The sequence below is a fragment of the Taudactylus pleione genome, unplaced genomic scaffold (assembly GCF_031769625.1).
Source record: "Taudactylus pleione unplaced genomic scaffold, aTauple2 ptg000309l, whole genome shotgun sequence".
Taxonomy (NCBI): domain Eukaryota; kingdom Metazoa; phylum Chordata; class Amphibia; order Anura; family Myobatrachidae; genus Taudactylus; species Taudactylus pleione.
Genome location: NW_028284710.1, coordinates 9,829,711 through 9,855,486, shown reverse-complemented (window position 1 = coordinate 9,855,486; position 25,776 = coordinate 9,829,711). Strand labels below are relative to the sequence as shown.

General features: G+C 45.3%; 1 protein-coding gene across 3 annotated transcripts in view; it reads right to left on the bottom strand.

The window, feature by feature from the left end:
- CMBL (carboxymethylenebutenolidase homolog) overlaps positions 1–24,727 on the bottom strand; it is a 34,620-nt gene extending 9,893 nt beyond the window's left edge. Inside the window, exons 1-5 of one of the 3 annotated variants that reach the window (XM_088442284.1) lie at positions 24,644–24,727; positions 14,763–14,984; positions 10,945–11,052; positions 8,102–8,244; positions 2,623–2,714 (exon numbers count right to left, since the gene is read on the bottom strand). In XM_088442284.1, the coding sequence (XP_088298410.1) occupies positions 2,623–2,714; positions 8,102–8,244; positions 10,945–11,052; positions 14,763–14,977 (558 nt within the window). In that variant the 5' untranslated portion in view covers positions 14,978–14,984; positions 24,644–24,727. Of the gene's footprint in view, positions 1–2,622; positions 2,715–8,101; positions 8,245–10,944; positions 11,053–14,762; positions 14,985–15,505; positions 15,645–24,643 lie in introns of those variants that run through there. The other 2 variants (XM_088442283.1, XM_088442285.1) reach the window with 2 other exon arrangements.
- Between the last annotated feature and the right edge of the window lie 1,049 nt (positions 24,728–25,776).

The window sequence follows — 25,776 nt, the reverse complement described above, 5'->3', positions numbered from 1 at the left end:
GTTGGGACCCTACTCCTAGCATCAGGAAGCTGCAACCACCCATTTTGTGTCATCTCTTCTAGGCGTAACCTATTCCCCTATTCCACCCAGGGTAATCCCACATAATGCGCCCAAGACGGCTGCCTCATTTGGTACCTTTTGTGGGTGGAATATATAACCCATGGAGGTTACTTTCCCAAAATGTCTGCACCAACCCCACAATATGCTTATTGTGCTATCTAGGTTTCGGTTGATTTTAATTATATCAGTGCGGTTTTTTGCAACACCAAATCCTTGTACAATGTACCATGTTTTCTGATGTCTGTAAAGCGACTTTGAGTCCTATGGGAGAAAAGCGCTATATTATAATATATATATATATATATATATATATATATATATATATATATATGATAAAAAATTAGTAATGTGCAAAACATTATTTCAAAACTGTAACTTGCATCAAAAGTATATATGTCCACAAGAATATACCATAGGGTCATCCTATGGAGTTGGGTACGGGTTGCTAGGCACTCGGGATCCCGGCAGTCAAAATCCCGACAGGTTTAGGATACCTCCCCCACTAGTGCCCAACCCTCTCCCTAACCACGCTACTTCCATTCGGGATGCTGGCAATTGGGATTCTGACAGGTGTCGGGAATCCAGTGCCAGTATTCTAAGCGCCAGCATCCCGCATGCCAGGATATTGACTGGATCCCTTCCTATGTATGTTATGCTATATACCCATATAATTAGATATATATTATACTGCACCAGTAGGGACAAACACCTGCACTGCTCTGTCCAGGTACTCCTAACTCACTGCAAAACACCTCCTGGAAAGTATCACCGTGCCGGAGCCACTCCGAGCTGTGATGTATCCTACACCAGTGGCCTTGTGACGTAATTTGCAATTATTTGGAATTTATGCTAATGCCACAACCAATGGGCTTCCTACTGAGCAACCCACCTGCTGCATAGCAAAATCCAACACTGGCGTACCATCGGTCGCAACATCGGACACAACCCTATGGAGGAGCAGAATGTCCATCGGAACATAGACGCTGATTCCAGTGTTACTGCGTCTTTGGACGCAGTTGCTGGCCACAACACGCCTGCATCTGACTAGCCACCCTCCTGTTACACCCCAAAAATGCCCCCAAAATTGCATCTTTCTGCATCCAAATTTGTTCTGCGTCCACTGGCAGTAATAATCGGGAAGTATGTGCAGTGCGACTCAGATGCACGTGCAGATGTTAAACATTGGACGTTTGCGTCTGTCATCGTTGCTGCATCCACCTCTGAATCAGACCCATTATATGTGTATGGGAATATAGTGCTGACAGTTATGGTACTGAGGGGAAAGGCTACTTATCACTATCTGGTACAGAGGCAGTGGCTGAACTAGAGAGTGGTGGGTCCAGGTGCAAGAATATGTTTTGGACCCCCTATGCAGTGCCCCCAGTAGTGGTCCCCATATCCAGTGCCCCCAGTAGTGGTCCCCCTATGCAGTGCCCTTAGAAGTGGTCCTCCCTATGCAGTGCCCCCAGTAGTAGTCCCCCTATGCAGTGCCCCTAGTAATAGTCCCCCTATGCATCGCCTCCAGTAGTAGTCCCCCCTATGCAGTGTCCCCAGTAGTAGTCCCTTCTATGCATTGCACCCAGTAGTAGTTTCCCCTATACAGTGCCCCAGTAGTGGCCAGCCCCTCTATACAGTGTCCCCAGTAGCGGGACCCCCCCTATACAGTGCCCCCAATAGCGGCCACCCCCCTATACAGTGCCCCCAGTAGCATCCCCCCCATGCAGTGCCACAGTCAGTGGCACTGCTTGGCACTTACACACACACACAAACCCCCCCCCACAAAATTTACCTGGCGGTGTTTTTGTTACTGTGAAGTACAGACCGCTCTCACTGCGGTCTGCACTACACTACACCACCGCTAGTTCCGCCACTGTACAGGGGCCCATTATATATGTATGGAAATGTAGTGCTGACAGTTCAGCACTGAAGGGGAAAGGCTACATACCTGTATCACTATCTGGAGATGGAGAGAAGTTTGTTTATGAAAAAAAAAAAAGATAAATATCTCTCCTGCAGTTTATATAAATATCACCAGGAGAAAACCCCCATTAGATTCTAGAGGCAGCTTGTTCAGGAAACAGTGGAAAGTCTGTGACATCAGTGACATCTCCATACTTTTCACTGCTCTTAAATATGGAGAAAACAGAAATATCACATTTTCCAGCTATTATGCTGGAAAAATTAGATAGTTATGTTTATTAAATAGCCCCATAATTTCCAATTTAGTTAACTTGTTTCTAGTGATTTCTGTATTTAGAATATATGCCCCATTGTGTCCCAATATAGACACATTCCACTGTGGGAAAACTACTTGTTCTAATGGTCTTTACTACCACCAAAGGGTGGGAAATCTCCCCTTTTTTATTTCCGGAAAGAGGCAGTATTTTCCTACACCTGCTGCAGAACAGCGCAGATAACTACCCCCTATTTTGAGGTAGCTACTGATTCTACTGAACCCCAAAATATTCACTAAGAAATCTATATTATATCATGTGTCAGAAGGCTTGCAGATTGGTCTACTAGCTCTGAACAAATATCATATTGATCACAAAATGCACTTACTTGTTCAAGAGGTATAAATGGGTCATTCTCACCAAAAATAAACAATGTGGGATTTAGTAACCCATACTTGTCAATGTCTTCACGGACTAAACCTAATAAAGAAATTGTTAGAATTAGTTTTATATGTCTTGTATGTCTATCTCCGTTAATTACCAGATTTTTCTCTCCAATATTTTTAAAACAAGCACCTTATGTGAAAGCTGAAAAAAGGGTCTCAATATAAAGCAGACATGTTATGGACTACAATTATTTTTCCATGAATCAGTTCTAGATCTTTTTTATTAGTCTAAATAAGATCTTGTGTGTCTTGTATTTTACAGATCTATCACTACAGTTTGTGATGTTTGGCAGTACAGTGAATCATACAGATGGGTCAACATACAACTTGCCTCCTTGCGCGTTAAACAGCCCTTCTAGTCGCACCATGCCGTGGTGTAACTTGGTAGCGCCGAGCATCTTTTTGTGCGTCTTTTTACCTTCAAATGCATCAATGATATGCAGCATGCCTATGTTCTGTGTGCGACTGCGGGTGTATTTGCATGCGAAACGCTATGTTACAGTGTCAGCGGCTGTAACACTGTAAAGTAGCTTTTTGTATGCAGATACACCCGCAGTCGCACACAGAACCTCATTCAGAATCACTCGCAAAATGCGAGCGCTCGCTCTAAATGAGGGCGGCCGCTTCTATGGACAGAGTCAGCCTCCTGGCCGCTCGCTAGATTGTGGCTGACCGAGCGGCCAGGTTGATGGTCGCGATGGTCAAGACCATCGGGACCATCAGGGCTTGCGACGATACCCTTGTGGTAGGGTCTCGTCTACCGCAAGCCCCAGTGTGCTTTCGACTCTATTAGAGCCGGAAGCTCACCACTGACATCACGAGTGATGTCAGTGGGGCCTCCCCCCAAACGGCAGCCATTCCGTCGGGAACGGCTCCGTTTGTGTAGCCAACCCCCTGCCCCGCCTACAAAACGGGGCGAGCTGTCGTTCAACATCAACAGCCGCCCCTTTTGTAGTGAGTCCCGGAGAGAGAGAATTTCTCTCTTGCTCCGGGGCTTGCGCACGCGCAGGGCCTCAACATCGACCTGCTTGTGAGCGCATAGGCGCTTACGAGCGGGTCTAAATGAGACCCACAGAACATAGGCATGCTGCATATCATTTTCATCAGCAGAAGTTGTGCTATTCTTTTGCATCGCTGTGTGAATAAAATGCATTTGAAGATAAAAAGACGCACAAAAAGACGCTCGGCGCTACAGAGTCACATGGAGCTTCCACGTTATGTGCAGCACGACTTGTAGCGTACGGAGGATAGATGTATGTGGACACATATGTAGCTGTAACTTAAACAATGTAGAACACTTACAAACATAAAAAAAAGTAGACTAAGGGCATAATTCAGAGATGAACGCAATGGCGATTACGTATGCAGATCTAGCGACTATTTACCATTGTGCATGCGTATAAAATGCACTGCACTTGCATTGCGGTTATGGATCCACATTGGAATAAATCACACAGTTATTGACAGGTACTCAGAGTTTGGGGGTGGCGACAGGGGTGTGGTCAGAAAAATGCAGGCGTGCCTGTCCGTTTCAATGCTGTTACATGGGCGTGCATAAATTATATACTGCAAATGGTTAGGCAGCATGAGAACTCTCTGCATGAGAGGAGAGCTCCCGAGTCTGCGGCTAGTCAGACCTGCCGCAAAGGCAAGATGGCAGCCGATGTGCATCGATATTTATGCAGGTATGCTTCGTCGCACGCAGGTAAGAAGGCAGCAATGGGCGTCTTTATGCTCAGGTGATCTTTGCAAACATTAGCATATTTTCGCAGCTGCGTTGCATACGAAAAACACAGGTGCGATCACATTAGTGTCCATCTCTCAATCAGGCCCTAGATGCAAATGTTTTGTGCAAATGCACCTAAATAACAGGGGTGTGCATACACAGGTATAGTACAAATATGCATTCTAAATTTCTTCCTTACGGTCATTTTACTCAACCAAGTTCACAGTAGTGATCGAGCTCTAAACGTACATGGATCTCAAATGCATGGTATTTAAAATGTGTTTTTAGTGGATGGGGGTTCTGAATCGCTTCCAAAACTTCCCAAGTTTCAGGCCAATGTTGGGAAGTATGAGAATATTTTCCCCTGCAGTATAACCAGGGGCTGGCTGGCAACTTTCAACCCGGGGGGCAAACACAATCAAGTGGCCCAGTTTTTCTACCAGCATATTGTGAAGCATTTAGGAGCTTGGCCTTCTTGCCATCTTTAGGAGATGGTATTATCCTATAGTAGCCTATTTTCTACTATTTATCAAATTCTTCCAGAGAGGGGTGTTTCGGATGCCTGCAAAAAAAAAAAAATATTGTAAAAAAAAAAAAAATTGGCCCCAGTGATCAGCTGTGTAGTCTGAAAAACAAACAAACAAAAAAATACCACTTAGCTGAGTCCAGGGCCGGTGATCGGTGCTCCGGTGATGTCCTCCCTCTGGGGCTCCTGTCAGCTGGTCTCCCATCCTGCACTGTGACCCAGTCAGCTGTTTAATGCAGCAGCTGACCAGGGTCACAGTGCAAGAGCTAGGAGACCAGCTGACCGGAGCCCCGGAGGGAGGACATCACCGGAGTACTGATCACCGGCCCTGGACTCAGCTAAGTTTTTTATTTTTACAGTGATCAGCGTGTGGTCTGTTTAGAGTAGACCACACAGCTGCTCTGCCTGTCAGAGTCGGGGAAATGGGGAAAATCCTGGATAACACCATCTCCAGATGGCGTTATTATTTAAATTATATATTTTTTGTAACTTTGGCCAGATCACATTTCCCATTACAATTATGGGAAATGCAATCTGCTTACTAAAAATATGTGATAATTAGAGCTTGGAGTAAAATTTTACGAATTCTACTCAAATTGCCCTTTAGTAAATTTAGGTGAGGCTAAAATAATGTGAACAGGGTGTGAAAACACCTTTTTTTCACTTTAGTTTAGTAAAAATAATGTTAATAAGTAGGCCCCTTAGAGGGGAATTCAATTAGCCACAGTACTTTACCACCGGCTAATTGATTCCCCAGGCTTATTCAATAAGCTCCGAAAACTCGGACCTTATTGGGGCATGGTCTAATCGTGGGAGGTGTGGCCATGCCCCCCTTAGAGAAACAAAACAACGGCAGCGCTGAAGCCGGGTGTAGAACCGCAGAGGAGAGGAGACTGCTACTCAGCGTGTGGCCCGAAGGCAGGTGTAATAAAACCCTCGATAAGTGCCATTTTTTGAAGCCTGTGGTCGTGAAAACACATGGATCCTATATGCAGAAAATACATAATTGAATTGTCCGAGAAAAAAACTTGCTGTAATAATTTTTTTTTGAGGCAAAAACAAGACATCGTGGGCAATTGAATTTCCCCCTTAGGCGACAGATTCTGAATTGGTGCAAAACAGAAGACATTTCATTTAGTGGAAATGGCTGTGAACCCTTGGCATGGGAAACAATGACGCTTAGGGGCCCATTTATCAACAAATTTTATCATACGCAACGGGTTTTAAAACTCGTATGATAATGGTCCTCAGTCAATCAGCTCCTAACGGTCATCTGTTTGAAAAATGACAGTTGGGAGCTGCTTGGTTTCAGCACCATTTATTATAAGTTTTAAAACTTGTTGCTTATGATAAAACTCATTGATAAATGGGCCCATTAAAGAGAGCTACTTCAACTATTTATATAAATACAATAGTTTTACTTCATTAAAGAAAAAACTGATTTCTGCCCTATGCCACTAACACACATGCATTTGCTAGTATTGCCTTCTCTCTGCTCAACTCCTGACATCTACCTGTGCAAACCTCTGCTTCTCTGAAAATGCCATTAAAGTACTCCAGAAACCCATGTGCCTTGAGGTGCATAGTGGGTGTAAATGGTTTTTGCACAGCGGCCAATTTTTTTGCAGCACTGCTGTGAGCCCCTCAGCCCAGCGCATAGACAGTGGGGGGAGCGATCAGTGTGGTCCCTCCCCCACAGGCATAGGAGACTGCTACGGCTGCTCAGCAGCCGCGAGCAGTCTCCCAGCTAAGCCCAGCACACAGCAGCGTGTGCTGGGCTGCTGTGATGTAAGAGGGAGGGGGATAATTAGTACCCGCTACCCCCCCTCTCGGCACACCTGGGTATAATCGAACTGACTGAGGTGCTATTTAAGTCACCTGTACTAAAGTATGGATATCCTGAAAACCCTGGGTGCTTAGAGGACTGAGTTTTGGAACCGCTGGTATATAAGCATTTAGGCATATAAGCAACAGTTGACCACTTTTCCACTGCCGCTAAAACCCAGGTTATTGCCGTGTCAACCCGGGCCGTGGCTCAATGGAAAAGGCTGCTACGAAAAAATCCTGGGTCAACTGAACCAGCATTCCTTCCCTGGTCTCGAGCAGGGTTCTACGTGGGTAAGGCTCAGTGGAAACGGGTATCCCGGGTAATCCGACCCGGGTCCTGTTCACAGCATAGGGAGAGACGGATTTCCCGGCGCTTGGAAATGATGTAATCCCCAAGCACTGGTAGAGGTAACCCCGGCAATATCCCGGGTCTAGCCTGCGGTGTAAAGGGGGTTTAAGCCTCTGTGACACGGCTTGAAACCCGTGTTCAGTGTCCCGGGCTGGACCCATTATTTTGGTGGAAAAGTGGTAAATATAATAGGAAGCCTTATGTGGTCATTTCATTCAGGAGTGAATGTAGTTCTGTAGTGCGAAATGACAGCTGTCATTAAAGCACACTCCCAATAATCGAGTAATGCAATTGTAAATGGCAATTCACGGGCAACCATAGCAAGCTCAAACGTTTTCACAGTGCGCAAGCTGGGGGAAGTGGATGAAAAAGTGGGGAAATCATCTTGAACCCCCAAAAAGTGGCAAACAATATAACATAAGCATACAATTGGAGGCTGTTAAAAGGTATCAAATGGAAAAAGATATATAGCCAACAAGTGTATTTCTGCAAATACAAGTGTTTAGAGTAATTAAGGGTACGTCTCTTACTATTTGTGTCTGTTTAAATACAGGTCTTTAAAAAGTTGGCAAAAGCACTAACAACTCACATTTGGAAGCTCAAATACCCATTTCCCATCAGTAGAACACTTCAAAATAAATCCCACATTATTTAACCCATTTTTCTGCATTCTTGAGAAAATCTCATGAAAAATTATTATTGGCCAAAATATTCTATTTAAATGCCGACAAAGTGCATTATTATTTATTGAGAAAGGTGTACCAAGGGCTTTGGAACTGCTTAAAATTGCAGACGCCATTTCTGAATCATTAAATTTGTACTCTTTAGTGAATTACCCCCTATCTGCTGCAACACTTTGAAAATTGTACATAGTGCAGTAATTTTCTGCAATAGTTCCTGGTCATTACAGGTTTGATAAATAATTCCATGGTCTCATAACCTATTATATACTGTACAGTACATTTGTAATTTCATAGAAGAGGTCTATTTTACCATAGAAAGCCACCCCAGCCTTCAGCTCAGAATACTTCAGCATAAGATAATGGGTTACAATTCCGCCCCAGCAAAATCCTATAACTCCAATCTTCTTTGCACTGCATCGCTCCTTTAGATATTTCAGCACAACATCAACTTCCCTGGAAAATAAAGAACCAATGTTGAAGTATACATTATAAGATATGCATTACCACGTGACATGTACTCCACACATGTGTATGCATGCATCTGTATATAAGCTTTTGCATAATGCTGATTTGCGCACCCTATGAATGTTGGTAGTTTAATGGTGTGTTCAATTGACTGTGACAAAATAGACATGCATGCATCGGAAGATACACCATTTAGTGTGCGTATCCTTTGTGGATGCTGGAGGGCTGGTACAATGAGACATGATAAAGACCCATCAAACTGATATTACTTAAATCACGTTGTGACTATATTATACCAAGTCTATTCACACAACTTATTTGCCATTTTGATTTGGACTACAGCAGGAAAGAAGATTCCTTTTTGAATCTTAAAAGCAAAAATAGATGTTTCTATTTGATTTTATGTATTTAATGGCATTTTATATTTAAAATATGAATTTCACGTTTAATATTAACTAGTAAATAACCCAGCATCTGCCAGGTCACCTCAGTCACCCCTACTCTGACTCCTCCACATCCCATCGCGCCCCTATTATATGTACTCCCCAGTCTTCTTTTTTGGGGACAGCCAGCCAAATGTATATATTTGGTATCCGTGCATGTTAGGTGTTAAGTGTGCCCACAAACGTGATGACATCATTTCCACTATCAGTTGGCTTTATTATATGGCTCATCAATCAATACCGTCTTGTGTATATAACGCTTCATTATATTATATTGTGCACAAAGATGAGAGGATCTTTGCATTTACTAGTAACACTATCAAGCCACATGCCTACGCTATCATGGGGTGTAAGTAAACACACTTATAGGTCTGACAGACGTCTGGCGCAAATGCTACTGCTGTACGTGTCTTCTTTTTTATACATGCATCTTTCTGGGAATATTCACAGGACAAATGTGTTCATTGCTAAATGAGTCCCTGGACGTGTGTTGGTTTTTGTATTCACAATGTTTAATTTGTCATTCATTTATTCTCAGTCTGCTTTTTTCTTGTTGAAACAAAAAAGCATAATTTATGAAAGCAGTGTGTAATTTATGCAATCAAGTGGAATGAAAAAATATCTTATTGCTTATAGACACATTGCTGATATCTTAAAATACAACAAGAAATTAGTTAAATGATCTGCCCCAGCTACCATGTATTAAACACAACCAAGAGTGTGCCCCTTCTGGAAGGGGTTGTTTGCAGGGGCATTTCTTGGGGTCAGTGTTGCTTTCATAGTAACACATTTAAGGCACAGTGCTTGTCTCCTACTTTTTACTGCGTATCATTTATTATGTACTGTTCACACCGCCTCTATCCCATGTAAAAAAACAAGCAAACAACAACACTTTAAGGAAACTCAGCCCAAGTTATTACAGAAAAATAATTGGGTTTCACTGGGACAGTCTATGTGTAAAATAGTTTAGTGTCCTGAGCATTAGATTTCATGGCTTTCAAACCAGTCTGGTTTCCCAACTTTTCAAGTAACACCATATTTATAATCTAACATATTGGGATATTGGCCCTGATTCAGAGCCGGACGCTCTGACCAGAGCGCTCGCTCTGAATCAGGGCCCACCTCCATTAATATGGAGCGTCCTCCTGGACGCTCGTATAGCTGTGGGTCACCACCCACAGCATATACGAGCGTGCAGGATGATGGTCGCGATGGTCTTGACCATCGCGACCATCGAAACTGCGAGCAAAAGCCTGCGGTTGAGTTTTTCAACCGCAAGGCAAGGAGTGATTTTGGCTCTATCAGAGCCAAAATCACTCCCACTGACATCACTAGTGATGTCAGTGGGGCAGGCTTCAGACGGTAGGCGTTCCCTTGGGAACGCCTCCGTCTGGCAGGCACGCCCCCGACACGCCCACCAAAGGGGGCGTGCTGTCAGTCAACATCGACAGCACGCCCCCTTTGATGAGACACTCCGAGCAAAGGAAAGTCCTTCGCTCGTCGCGTCTCGCGCATGCGCACGACGGAGCTCCCTCCGTCGTGCGCATGCGCAGTGCAGACCATCGACCCACTTGCGAGCGGACAGCCACTCGTGAGTGGGTCTGAATGAGGGCCATTATCCACAAGCAAAGCACTTCTGAGGACTTGCTAGCCTGAGCATCCTCCACCTCAGCACAGTGCTTCCAGGTTCCCAGAAGGAAGACTTAAGGACTCGTTTATTAATGGTTATTTTTTCATTTTTCCATACTTTGCTTTTTGGTTTCAAATACATCATTGTATTTTATGATATCCCATGTGATAAAAACAGTATGCAATGCAGAAATTGGCAAAGTATTCAAACCCAGACATCTATGAGTCTACAGTTGTCCCTGGTAAACTCTTGGCCACACTTTAAAGAGATGGGGAGCGTAAAGAAAAAAATTATATAGTTCTGAGGGGGAAAGGTGGTAGATAGTGGAGTCAGTCTCTAGTATAGCAATGCCCTGGCGACTGTCACTCATCACAGTAAGGACACCAGTAGTTTAAAGTTGGTCAACAGCATTCTCATCATGCCATCGGAACTTAGCACTACTGTCCCAGCCAACAAATCTCTCCATCACCGGGGAGCAGGCCTCCTGGATTTGAAGTATCAGAGAAGTAGGTGGCTAAGTTAGTGATAGTTAAATGACTGTAGACACTAACTCTATTTAGAGACATAATGTAAACTCAAATTATAAGTTATCATTTTAGAAATGATTAGTCTTACTTGTATGTTTTATTTGCTGGACGAGTTTCAAGCCATTTAAAAAATTGAGTTTGGTCATTGGTTGATTTCCATGGTTCCTGCCCAACGAAAAAATCAGCAACAACAGCGCTATAACAGTGTAAAACAAAAAGAACAACATATTAAATATTAGGACATGTAAAGCCATACATCTTATCTTTCTGGTTCAAACAAGATTTTTGTCACAGGGTTTTACAACAAAATGTTTTGTCTCAATTACAAGGGTACAGCATTAGCCTTCTAAACATGATAGATGATATGGGGATAAATGTAACAGTCTGTGCAATGCAGGCATCAGCGAGTTCCCAGCAAGTATAGCCGATGTATAAAAGGGACAATTTAAATAGCAAAACCAGATCTTTTTTACTTTTAAATAATTAACCCTTAAAATCATTGGCTAATTTTGCCGTTGCCTGCATTGCATAGACTATTACATTTACCCCATGGTCTGACAAATGTCGTCAATCATGAATCCTTGTCCTTCAGTATTCTTGCGCCTAGCTACAGACCAAATCATGGTACTTGATGAATAGTATTCATGCAGTGTGTGCTGCAGTCTGAGAATTACTCTCCCTTTAAGAAGTATTTTTTATTATTTATCAGATTTGTCATTAGCGGAGCACACAGGAAGGTCCACATTAACATGCACATATTATCTACTTCTACGTAGATCTAGCTAAAACAAACCTTGTTGACTTTTGAAACAGTGATACTAAAAGAGTATGCTCACTGAATGCTTGTGCATCAAAACATATTAGTTTCAAATAAAACGTAAAGAACTGTGGAAAATAACAGAAGAGTGGTTTTCTCACCTTTTTGACACAAACAACTAACAAACAGTCCCCGATTACATAGGAGTCTGATGAAAGCAAGGGCTGCAAAGGTGAGAGACTTGCCAGTAAATTAACAAGTTTGATTCCTTTCCCTTCTGTGCTAAAGTACAAATGCAATATTTGGCCTGCAACACTAAGGGGAAATTAATCCATTCTGTCAATTTGAATTGAGTTGACAACTCTAAAGGGCAATTGCAGGATATGCAAGGGGATGGGAGGGGGGGGGGGTAGTTCTGTATATGTATACACCCCCTGCCATACTGGGTACTCAAACGCACAACCTCACGAACTAGAGTCAGACACCTGGAGCCATTTGCTCCTGCATATGAGGTCTGGTATTTCTAACTATATGAAGCTAGGTGTAATTGCCAGTTTAAACCATTGCAGCTAAGCAGACCTATATGGTGTGCAGAAACACTCACTCCTGGGCAGTGGCGTAACTAGGGCAGGGCGGGCGGGGTTCGTGCCCTGGGCGCCGTAGGACCGACGGCGCGGGGGGGGGGGGGGGCGCCGCCGGCCACGGCCCGCCCTAGTTAGCCAGTGTAGCACCGACCGCAATGAGTGCGGTCAGCGCTACACATTTACACAGGACCGTTGCTAGGCTTCCAGCGCCGGTCCTGTGCTGCACGCCTGAGCCCGTTCCCTCCCCCAGGAGGCGGGCTCCAGCTGTGCATAACACACGCATCGCCGTCAGCGCTGGCGGCGATGCGTGTGTTACACAGCAGCCAATGAGAGTCAGATAGACTCTGATTGACTGCTGCAGCACCCACTGCAAGAGCCGGACTTCCGTCCGGCTCCTGCAGTGGGTAATGGGACTGACGTCATGACGTCTGTCCCATAATGCTGAGCGCGCCCGCCCGGGCGGGAGCGGCGTCGCGATCAGGACCAGGAGCAGAGATTCAGGCAAGTATATTTTTATAGATAGGTTACAAAATATATATATATATATATATATTTTGTAACCTATCTGCACAACGGGGGAGGGGGGTGGCTACTACCGGGGGGACCTCTACTGGGGGAGGGGTGACTACTACTGGGGGGACCTCTACTGGGGGAGGGGTGGCTACTACTGGGGGGACCTCTACTGGGGGAGGGGTGGCTACTACTGGGGGGCACCATTGGGAGCACCTACTCTACTGGGGACTACTACTTGGGGGGGAACTACCACTGGGGGCATTATGAAAGGGGCCTACTAGAGGCACTGCACTCGGGGGACCAATACTGGGGGCAATAATAGGAAGGGCCACTACAGGGGGCACTGGATAGGGGGGATCACTACAGGGTGCCTGCATAAGGAGACCACTACTGGGAAAACTGTATGGGGGGGGGGGCGGGGGGACTACTGCTGGGGGCACTATATAGAGGGCACTGCATAGGGGGACTACTACTACTGGGGGCACCATATAAAGGGCACTGCATAAGGAGATACTGCTACTGGGCGCACTGCATTGTGGGGACTGCTACTGGGGGTACTGTATAAGGGGCACTACTATGGGCCTGCATAAGAGGAACCACAACTGCATACTGGGGGTACTGTATAAGGGGTACTACTGGGGTTAAGGTGCATATGGATAGGAATGTTCAGCGTGAAAATAAAGGGGTGTGTCATGTTGACACGCCCCATTTTTAAGTGACCACGCCAATTTTTTCCCGCGCGCGCGCCATCGGCGCGCACCCAAATCGGTGTGTTAGGGGGGGGGGGGTGGGGGGGGCGCTCCGTTTTCAAATTTGCCCTGGGCTCCAAATACCCTAGTTACGCCACTGCTCCGGGGTCTATGTACTAAGCCTTGTAAATAGATAAAGTGGATGGAGATAAAGTACCAAACACAGCCTGTAAAATGACAGTTAGAAGCTGATTGGTTGGTACTTTATTTATGATCAATTCATCTCTCTCCAAGACTTAGTACAGAGACCCCACGGCCACATGTAGATATATTGAAGGGCGGGCCATCATAGTGACAGAGGGCCTAATTCAGAATTGTAGGTAAACCCAATGTTTCCATACATCTGTATTTGGCGATCTGAACATGCGCAGAAACTTTTATACGCATGTGCAGATCTGTGTCTGCAATAACAGTCGCACTACCTCCTAAGTCGCTGTTTGGGGGAGGGGAAGAGCCGGTAATGTCCGGATTTACAGCAAACGGGGGCATAGCGTCCTTGGACACAGCTACATTGGCCCGGAAGTGTGAAATACACGCCCATCCAGATTAACCTGAGAGTTACTCAAATTGCTAATGTTCATGCAGATGATTTGATGCTGCAGCATGATTGACATGCTGTTGCCATTTGGAGGTGGGGACGTCCAGCATTACATAAAATAGGGGGGGTGTCGGCCCAGTTTCTGGGCGTGCCAAGGTCAGTGGCTGCATACTTGAATGCAACTTCACTGGCCCTGGCAGCATAAAGTACACAGCCAACCTGTGTAACCTGAGGGTGACTCAAATGACCGATGTTCACGCAGATCTGATGGCAGCTTCTCCTGACGCAGCATCGGATCATGCTGGCAGTGGGCATCTTATTACTGAAGACGCCTCCTGCAGCTTTTGCATATTGTAGCACAGCAGCTGTGTACAAAAGCATCTGTGCTACTGTGTCCATCCTTGAACTGTATTTGTTCCAGTTTATGCTTACTTAATGTTGTTTTATAAATGAATATTTTTGTGTTTAGAAGTATGGTTGTCTCATTGTAATTCAGTATTGCTAAATAGTTGTTATACTGGGTGCAACTTCTGTGCTATTCTTTATTTTTAATTGACGACCACAATAAAATGTATGCATTTTAGTTTTCAAACTGCATTTTTCAGATAGTTCATTCCTAGGGCAGGATAGGGAGATGAGCGGGCAAATTAATTTTGTTTGCATTACAAATACATTTACGGCTTAGGTGTGTATTTCCACCAAGTCACACAAGTGTGTTTCCCATAAATCTGTGATCAAGTCAGTAACAATTTGCATATGGCTTACGTGTATCCATGAGAAGCAAGTAGATCAGCAAAATATCTTGTGTTTGTGAGCTCCCATCCATAGACATCTTGCACAACAATTATGGCTTTATCGGTGCTTGTTTGTGGTCTGGCTACATATGCTTTTATATGTTCAATCTGTACCTCTTGTCCAAGTGCTTTGTACTCAAACTGATCTCCTAGCTCACATGGACATGGTTGTGCTTCGTTAGCCATTGGGAATCTGAAAGTAAGGAAATATTAAAAAAGATCTAGAACTGATTCATGGAAAAATAATTGTAGTCCATAACATGCCTGCTGTATATTGAGACCCTTTTTTCAGTTTTCACATAAGGTGCTTGTTTTAAAAATATTGGAGAGAAAAATCTGGTAATTAACGGAGATAGACATACAAGGGTTCACAGCAGGTATCAGAGTTATCTGCTGCGGTCCCTCCTTAACACATCCGGGGGATACTTAGTATTTGAGGTAAACCCCCCTAAACGAGTGTTTTCAAGGATTTTACCTCAAATACACTTTGATAAATGGGCCCCATAGTCTAGTCTAGTGTGTACCCAGCATAAGTTTATGGATTTCTGCCATTTAGCAACAAGATTTAAAGCAGGAATGTTTTTATGACAAAACCAGGTCACAGTCCTTTGCAGGGTTCATTAAGTTGCCTTCAATTAAGCAAAAAATGGTCTCAATTATGTAAAAAATGGATTAGCATCATCAGCACTGAAATCAAAGGGCTACATACAATACCTTGGATCTACTGCTCTGAGTCTACGAGAGATGAAGATCCGGATCGATTATACAGCACTTACACAGTCACAGACCCAGGCAATCAAATGCAGCAGCACAGCTTCACACAGTGACCTGCAACTCCAATCTGTATTTGTGCAGTGAAACAAGAGGAGGGGAGGAAATTCCTGAAGTTAATGGCCTCGTGTCAGTGAGTGTCAACACTCCTATGCACTGATGGTTAAATTGGTTTTAGTAGTATTTACTTTCTGAACTGGCTTTATGTGGGAAAGAAGCTGCTCGTGTTGTGAAAAATTATTTAGAAGTTTTATAGATTGAAGCTTATTGTGGCCAATATAACAAGTTATGAGTCCCATACATTTGCCACTGATTGCTGCAATTCCCCGTTCTGCCATTGGCAGGGAACCTAGGATATTCAACATGTTAAAAAATCTCGATTCCCTCAATCCTGACCTGAAAATGGTCAGAATCAGAGCATCTTCGATTTTTTACAAGTTGAATTTCCCAAGACTTGCCGAACATCGATGACCGCAGATGCGCGGATTGGGTCAATCATCAGAAGGGAGAATTGGGGCTGTAGATGTATGGGCCCCTTAAGTTGTTCAGTGCTGACACTAACCTACTGCTTAAGCATTAACTGAGTTACATATTATCCTCTTGAGCTTGCTACTAGCACAGCTAACCATGCTGCTTGTGCATTTCATATTAACTGTGGCCCTGATTCAGAGCCGGACGCTCTGACAGAGCGCTCGCTTTGAATCGGGGCCGTCCTTCATTTTTAGAGCGGCCTCCTGGCCGCTTGTATAGCTGTGGGTGACCACCCACAGCTATAGCGAGCGGCCAGGAAGATGGTCGCGATGGTCAAGACCATCGGGCTTGCGACGAGACCCTTGTGATAGGGTCTCGTTGCCGCAAGCCCTGGGGTGCTTTTCGGCTCTATCAGAGCCAAGAGCACTCCCACTGACATCACTTGTGATGTCAGTGGGGCCGGACCCAGACGGTAGGCGTTCCCATGGGAACGCCTCCGTCTGGGCAGCCACGCCAACGGCACCCCCACCAAAGGGGGCGTGCTGTCACTCAACATCGACAGCACGCCCCCTTTGTAGCGAGACCCGGGGCGACAGCTTGCCCGTCGCTATCTGGGTCTCGCGCATGTGCACTGGGCCAACATCGATCTGCTTGCGAGCGGGTCTGAATCAGGCCCAGTATCCAAGGCAGAAGGTGCATACACTCAACGATTTTTTTAACGATTATCGATAATGATATAGTTTATCGTTCAATCGTTGAAAAAAATCGTTCACTTTCTGAGTTAAAACGATGAACGATTATCATTCATGCACGTTCACATTTGTAGTTTGTAGTTCAGTCAGACTGACCAACGCAACGATTTTCAGTAAGGGAATATGCAAAAATCGTTTGTAGTTAAAAAAAAATCGTTCATTACATTTAGTAAATGAATGAAAATCATTTACTAAAATCGTTCATTTACTAAATCGTGTATGTATGCAGCTAGACTGCTTAATTGAAGGTTATTATTATTAACTAATAACTATTTATGAGGCACTACAAAGTGTTCCTGGAGGTGGTACCCGCAGCCCAAGCCTTATTTAGACATTTTGGTGCCCTGTGCCAGAAAAAGCATTGGTGCCCCCCCTTATTTTGGTCACACAATAGTACCCCAATTCACATTACGACACAGAGTAGTGAAACCTTATTCACTTTACGCCACACTGTAGTGCAACCTTATTCACTTTACGCCACATGTAGTGCAACCTTATTCACTTTACGCCACACAGTAGTGCAACCTTATTCACTTTACGCCACACAGTAATGCAACCTTATTCACTTTACGCCACACAGTAGTGCAACCTTAATTCACTTTACGTCACACAGTAGTGCAACCTTATTCACTTTACGCCACACAGTAGTGCAACCTTTTTCACATTACGCCACACAGTAGTGCAACCTTATTCACATTACGCCACACAGTAGTGCAACCTTATTCACTTTACGCCACACAGTAGTGTAACCTTAATCACATTACACCATACAGTAGTGCAACCTTATTCACTTTACGCCACACAGTAGTGCAACCTTATTCACATTACGCCACACAGTAGTGCAACCTTATTCACTTTACGCCTCACAGTAGTGCAACCTTAATCATATTACACCATACAGTAGTGCAACCTTATTCACATTACGCCACACAGTAGTGCAACCTTATTCACATTACGCCACACAGTAGTGCAACCTTATTCACATTACGCCACACAGTAGTGCAACCTTATTCACATTACACCACACAGTAGTGCAACCTTGTTCACATTACGCCACACAGTAGTGTAACTTATTCACATAACAACACACAGTAGTGCAACCTTATTCACTTTATGCCACAGAGTAGTGCAACCTTAATCACATTACACCATACAGTAGTGCAACCTTATTCACATTACGCCACACAGTAGTGCAACCTTATTCACTTTATGCCACACAGTAGTGCAACCTTATTCACATTACGCCACAGTAGTGCAACCTTGTTCACATTATGCCACACAGTAGTGTAACCTTATTCACATAACACCACGCAGTAGTGCAACCTTATTAACTTTTACGCCACACAGTAGTGCAGCCTTATTCACTTTTACGCCACACAGTAGTGTAACCTTATTCACATTACGCCACACAGTAGTGCAGCTGCAGAGCAGAAGTGAATGCATGTGTCATCCACATTGTGCAGGGAGAGGCTGGGGGCTGCCCAGCAGCTCCCGAAGCTTTGGGCAAGCCCCCTGCATGACAAGTATTAGGGCGTCCCCTTGCAGTCACACCCCTAAAACGTCATATACCAGTGGTTGAACCAATTGTGTTATTTTAAGTGTTATACAAGTACTTAACATGTACATTACTGATTTTATTTTAACAAAATTAATACTGTTAATAGTAGATCCTGTCAGTGCTTTGGTCATTGACTAATGTAGTGTTTACCTTGCATGTAGGGGTCAGTTGCCCTACTAGATTGCTGCAGAAAAGTGTATCTCCTATAAAATGTGCTAATCATGTCATAACTAGTGCCTGTGTATGTTTTTTTCTGTTTGATAACAGGGTAAACCACTAGGTTCTCTGGGCCTGATTCAGACCTGGTCGTAAGCGCTGAGCGCTCGCAACCGGGTCGATGGTGGGCTCCGTCGTGTGTCTGCGTGAGACCCGGACAGCGATGGGCAATCGGTTGCTCCAGGTCTCGCACCAAAGGGGGCGTGCTGTTGATGTTGAGTGACAGCACGCCCCCTTTGGTGGGCGGGCCGGGCGGGTGGCTGCCCAGACGGAGATGTTCCCATGAGAACACCTACCGTTTGGGGGCGACATCACAAGTGATGTCAGTTGGAGAGCTTTCGGCTCTGTTTGAGCTGAAAGCTCTCTCTTGGGCTTGCGGCCACGAGACCCTACCACAAGGGTCTCGTCGCAAGCCCGATGGTCGCGATGGCCTTGACCATCGCGACCATCATCCTGGCCGCTCGCATTAGCTGTGGGTGGCAACCCACAGCAATGCGAGCGGCCAGGAGGCCGCTCCATAAAAACAAAAAAACTCCCTGATTCAGAGCGAGCGCTCTGTCAGAGCGTCCGGCTCTGAATCAGGGTCACTGTGCCAAGAAGACAGCAGTATGTACTGGACCCATAGTAGGTGTAATAAAAAGGCAGCTTGAGTTGCTGTCGGGGCTGCATGCCTTGGGCAAAGGTTGTATGTAGAGTCAACAACCAAATTTAATACACTCAGAAAGTTCAGTGTTACCATTCAGAGCCGCTTTATTTGTAAACAATGACTGGATTCAGTTGTCAGTTTTGCTTTGGTTTTGTCACAATAGGGTCTAATTATACTCTGAATTCTGTCTCCCAAACTAATGGTGCATACACACGATCAGATTTTTTCTTCAGATATGGACGATAACGATTTAAAAGTCGTTCATATCTGATGGAAAATCGTTCATATCTGACATGCCTGAACGATGGACGATCAACGATGCGCGTTCCCGTTTGTCAGATAACGATATCTGACATCTGATGGGTTTGCAGTCAGACTTGGACGATTCCATTCATTTTAATGCAGTCAAAAATCGTTCAATCGTTCAAATCGTTCAAAACTTTGGTCAAATCGTCCAAATCGTTCAAATCGTTTAATCGTTCAGTCGTTCATCTGACAAATCTGACAAGTCTGACAAATCTGACCGTGTGTACGCTCCATAAGTTGTATATTATAGTAGCAACTGTTTGCAACATTTTAGCACTTCAGTTATTATCAAATAAATGTACTTCTTAGAGCATGGGTATTCAACATATGGCCCTCCAGCTTCTATGGAACGAACTTCCCAGCATGCACTGCCACAGTATTGCTATTAGGGCAGGGGTAGCCAACCAGTCAGAGGCAAAGAGACAAAAAATATATGTAGTCAAGTTAAAGAGCCGAAGCTGCGTACTCAAAAATGGGGCATGGTCTAGCTGTCACAAAGCCATGCCCCATTTTTGTGCGCACTCTGGGCCTGATTCAGAGCCGCTCGTAAGCGGCCGCTCGTTCGCTCCGAGCGATGTTCGCACATCTGCGCATGCATATGGGTCGTAATGCGCATGCGCCAACCAGTCATTGCGGTCGGAAATCGAGCGCTCGCAAAATAGCAAGTGCCTGCTAATTTGAGTGACAGGATGAGGCATTTGTGGGTGGTAACAGGGGAAGGTGCTTGAAAACGGGGAGTGGTGATCCGAACGCAGGCGTGCCAAAAGGTCAAAACGGGCGTTTTAAGGGTGTGCATAATTAACAAAGCAGCGTCATCGGCCACGTCACTTGGTTGTCTCTTAGCCTGAACTGTTCGCATGATTGCGGCAGGAAAATCCAACCACAAGCACTGCGAGCAGTTCAGATGCCTGTCGATGTACTCGATTAATCAAATAAATAGCGGAGATGACGTAGGATGCGAGCGGCCAGGGGCGTCTTTACAAAATAACGAGCGCATGTTTCGTTCGCTCGCTCAGACATAGAGGCGTCAACAGACCGCAAAGAGCGAGCGCTCAATTTAAATAGCCGGCCCCTTTTTCTGAACGAGCGAGCGCAAATAGCGTCCGGCTCTGAATCAGGCCCTCTTTTCGTATGACATTTGCAGGAGCATTACCATGTGTCACACCCCTGTAGTAGTGCCTGTTATGCAATGCCCCCTGTAGTAGTGCCCATTATGCAGTGCCCCCTGTAGTTGTGCCCCATATGCAGTGCCCCCTGTAGTTGTGCCTCTTATGCAGTACTTACCTGACTTCACACTGGGCACCACTCCCACTGTCACTCCCGCTGACTGCTGGATCTAACTGGATCCAGCAGGGCGCGCAGGCTTCTCACATCGCAGGTGAAGTCATGACATCACCCGCTCACTGCATCACTGGGAACGTTGGCCTCTGAAGCAATCAGAGACTTCTTTAGCCTCTGATCGCTTCAGAGGCCTGTGCTCACAGTTGCAGTAGCGTAGCAATGGACCCCCAAGCCACTGCAGGGTTTGTAGGGGGCCGTTGTTACGAGCCTCAGCACACAAAGAAATGCCCTGTATTAGGGCATTCTAAAGTGGCAGGGCATGCTGGAACTTGCAGTTCCACAGCAGCTGGGAGGCCCAGGGGCATATCTAGAGAGGAGGGGGCCCATGTGCAGTCTCCGACACGGGCCCCCTCCTCTCCGCCCAGCAGCCGGCAGCGCACTGAGCTGTGCGCGGCCAGTGCCGGAGTTATAGACTCTGGGCACTAGATTATGCCCAGAGTCTATAGTGTATGCACAGGTCACCAGGAAAATGGCCGCGGCGGACATTTTCCCTGTACTGTGCATGCGCAAACGACGGGAAGATGGCTGCCGCAGCCATTTTCCAGTCGTTTTACAGCGCCGGACCCCCGCACCGACGTGAGACTCCGGGGAGGTAAGTAATACTATGGGTGCAGGGTGTGCGGTGCGGGGCCCCCCATGTTCCCCGCACACCCTGCACCCATTAAAGATGCGCCCCTGGGGAGGCCGCATGTTGAATACCCCTGTCCTAGAGGCTTTCATTTGCAAATATGGATGTAATAATATATACAGGGGTATCCAATTAGCTGCGATAACCTGTTTTTCTCTGAAAATATTAAACCTGTGAAAACATTTCTCCAAAAATTGTTATCGGGCTATCCTAATAGCCGCGGTTTTCACATATGTGAAAAGTGGTATAGGAATTATCGCAAATTTCTTTTCACCACCTCTGAGCAGGTGATAAGTTGTGCAAAACCCTTATTTTTGGCTAAAAGTGTCAGGACTTGGTGCAGAACCACTGGGACACTATCCTTAATGACTAATTAGGTAAAAATATTTTTTTATTTAGCTTAATTTGGCCAATAATGATGTCATTTATGTGGTGAAAAATTAATGTGTGTTGGAAAATGGGTTTAAAGTAGTGAAACAGGTATATGGGGTGCTGTATGGATGGGACACGTGTTTTAAACATTGCATGTGCAAGTGACAGGTTTATTTTTAACATTTAAAAAAAAAATGCCCTATAATGACACAAAGATAACTTACACCCATTTTAATGTACCCCTAATTTAAGTACAGAATTTATTTTGACCAAACAATTTTGCTTCCTATAATTTTTTCACTGTTAGAGAAAAATGCACATAACAGCCATTGGACACAATTTAACCACTTAAATGATGATTTTTTTTTCTAAAAACTGCTCCATAATTGTCAGGTTTTTTTTTTTTAGTGAATTAGGTGAGGAACATCCATTTTAACTTATTCAAAATGGTTTCATCAAAAAAAAGTTTTGTTTTTTTTTAAGATTTTTTTTAAAAAAATCGTTTTTTCAAATACCGGAACATCGGAAAATCGCGACCATCGTGATGTTCAATTAGAGACCGGATCCAGGCTCCAGGTACGTAAGGGGAGTGAGGGGGGCAGTTAACTTACTTTTCCCCAGCGGCTGCTCAGTTCTGCAGGCGCTGGGTAGGGGGTCCTGATTTGCTGACCGATCAGAAGTTATCGGCAGCACAGCAGACAGTGGGGGAGAGGGTGCTGACAAGCAGAGGGACCAGGAGGTCCCTCTGAGAGCAGCAGCTGCGGAAAGATTCTCTTCCTGCAGCAGGCCTCATGTTTATCTGTCTGGACAAACAGTACAGATAAAGAACTGCCTGGTGTGGACAGAGGGGGTCATTCAGACCCGCTCGCGAGCAAAGGACGCTCGCAAGCGGGTCGATGTTGTGCGAATGCGCATGCGCACAACGGAGGGAGCTCCGTCATGAGCATGCGCGAGACCCGGCTCGCACCAAAGGGGGCGTGCTGTCGATGGTGAGTGACAGCACGCCCCTTTTGGTGGGCGTGCCGGGGGCGTGGCTGCCAGACGGAGGCGTTCCCATGGGAACGCCTACCGTCTGAAGCCGGCCCCACTGACATCAGTAATGATGTCAGTGGGAGTGATTTTGGCTCTGATGCTCTTGACCATCGCGACCATCTTTTTGGCCGCTCGCACATGCTGTGGGTGGTCACCCACAGCTATGCGAGCGGCCAGGAGGCCGCTCCATTTTCAGGTAGGAGGGCACTGATTCAGAGCGAGCGCTCTCGTCAGAGCGCTCGCTCTGAATCAGGGTCGTCCCTGCTCCTTTTTGGAGCGGCCTCCTGGCCGCTCGCATAGCTGTGGGTGTCTACCCACAGCTACGAGACCCTGCGGTAGGGTCTCGCTGCCACAAGCCCAGGAGTGCTTTTGGCTCTATCAGAGCCAAAAGCACTCCCACTGACATCACTAGTGATGTCAGTGGGACCGGACCCAGATGGTAGGTGTTCCCATGGGAACGCCTCCGTCTGGGCAGCCACGCCCCCGGCATGCCCACCAAAGGGGGCGTGCTGTCAATCACCATCGACAGCATGCCCCCTTTGGTGCGAGACCCATAACGGCTTGGCCGTCGTTATTCGGGTCTCACGCATGCGCACGACGGAGCCGCCTCCGTCGTGTGCATGCGCACTTGGGCACCATCGACCCGCTTGCAAGCACTCAGCGCTCGCAAGCGGGTCAGAATCAGGCCCAGAAGCTTATGTCCATGCCAGGCAAGTGGTTAATAACCCGAAACCCATGGATTATGGCCACTAGCACACTCCTATACCATTACCATACCTTAGTTTACCTTTTTTGGGGGTACAGGCTTATTTCCCCATTTTCATTTGTACTTATCGCCTGTTATCCATGCAAGAAATATTGTGCGAATTGGTTATCTCCGGTTTTGGAATAGGAATATATGATAAACGGGAGCACGCAAACATGCGATAAGCTGCAAATTCGGGCGATAGGTGCGAAAAGTTTTCTCCGGAGAAAAGTTATCATTATCACAACTAATTGGATACCTCCCTTTAGTCTCAAGGTGCATATCCACTACACGAGTGTAGAATGACTATACGATTACGTCATCGTAATCGTTCATCATAATGTGCAGTGGATATTGTGCCTACACTGAATGATATTCCGTTCAGTGCAGGCACCCTCCCTCATCCCCGAACATGCGCAACCTGTCGATATCGGCAGGTTGGCCTGCATGTTCAGGCGACGATAAATGCCAGCAACGACCAGCATCAGAGCGCATTGCTGGTTGTTGCCGGCATATTTACTGCATGATTAATGAACAATTGAACGATAACGATGTCTTAATCGTTCAATCGGTCATTTTTATCATGTAGTGGATATGCGCCTTTACCATATATACTACCAAAAGATATTTTCAAATATTGTCTTTAGTTCCTAAAAAAAAGTTGATTTGAATTAAAGTTAGAAATAAACCGGCTGATTCGGAGTTTGGAGCAAAAGGAATAAAGCAAGTAACTTTGGTCCTGGAACAAAGCACATTCCAATGCAATCAAAATACCTTTAATTTTGTTTGGTTTTTCGGCATGTAGGGATAACACTGTCTGATTTTGCATGTAGCTCTCTTTTTATACAGCAATTTAGATTTGAGCTAGGACGCGGCCCTCTGAACTGTAAATCTCTCTGCACATGTTACATCTGCCCCACCCGAGTGCATCATGGTTTTGCCAAGGTGCAGAGTTACTTGCTTTTTTTTAGCTTTGCTCCCAACTCAGAATCTGCCCCAAAGTGTTTGTTTTACCTGCTTAGCTCGCTCTTCAGATGTAATTCTTGTCAGAGAAATCAGTATTCTGTACCACACAACCGCATGCACTTTATATTTCAGTGGGAATGGCCCAATAAATCGGTCATGCTGATTGTATTCATTCTGGTTAAGCTCTTCTTGTTTATTCATGATTAGCCTATCGCTCTCATGCCTTACATAATCCAAGCAAAAAAAGGCATAATCCTTGTCAGAATGACTTGACAATTTTGTAGCCACTCTCACGAATAGTAAAAACTTGCTCTATGTAATGCAACTTTCAACCACGTGTTAAAAATAATTGTCTCTAGTCTCAACAGGAGTTTACATATATTGCAAAATGCTATAATAATTAACTTTCAGAAACTAGAGTTCTATATTTGGACTCTGTTAATTACACATCAGACATGAATCAAGCTTCCCATGCAAGCAAGCTAATAGCACTATGCAAAACAGAACTAAAGGAATGTTGTGCTAATTATTGTAAGTTTCTTTTCACTCTTTGATCTCTTAGTGCTGAAAATATCAGAAACTTATTGGATGTTTCTGCTTAATTTTATGTTTTGCACCTATGAACTAATAGCACAATGCAGGAGATTTCACAGAAATCTCCGGCAAAGTGCTAATTAGCACTTCAGATCGCAGTCCCCATTATTATCAATAGGGACTACGATCTGACCCCTATGTACTAAACTCCAGAAATCAAAGCTTTTTGGAGTTTAGCCCTGGTAGTTTACAGCATCTTCAGATGGTGTAAACTGCTTTAAGCCTATGGAGGCTCCAGGTGCAGGAGAGAGATCTTTCGATCTCTTCCACGCAGCCCCCGGCCGGCTCCGGAAGCTGACACTGTGCAGTGTCTTCTTCCCCCGGAGGAGTCTTTTAACTTCTGTGAAAGATTTCTACAATTTGCCGGGGCTATAACCACTGTCCATAAAAGTTCCCCTTGGTACACAGCGGGGATATTTTTATTAATATAAAAATATTTGGGGGCGTGGCCTAGGAGCGCATGGAGTAGCAGGTAGGTTGAAGTGCTCTCCAGGTCTCAACTATCCTGACTAAATATCCTGCTTTCCCCCGGGACCTAAACATTTACCGGCTGGCGGTGGAAGGTGAGGGGATCCTCCTGAGCGACA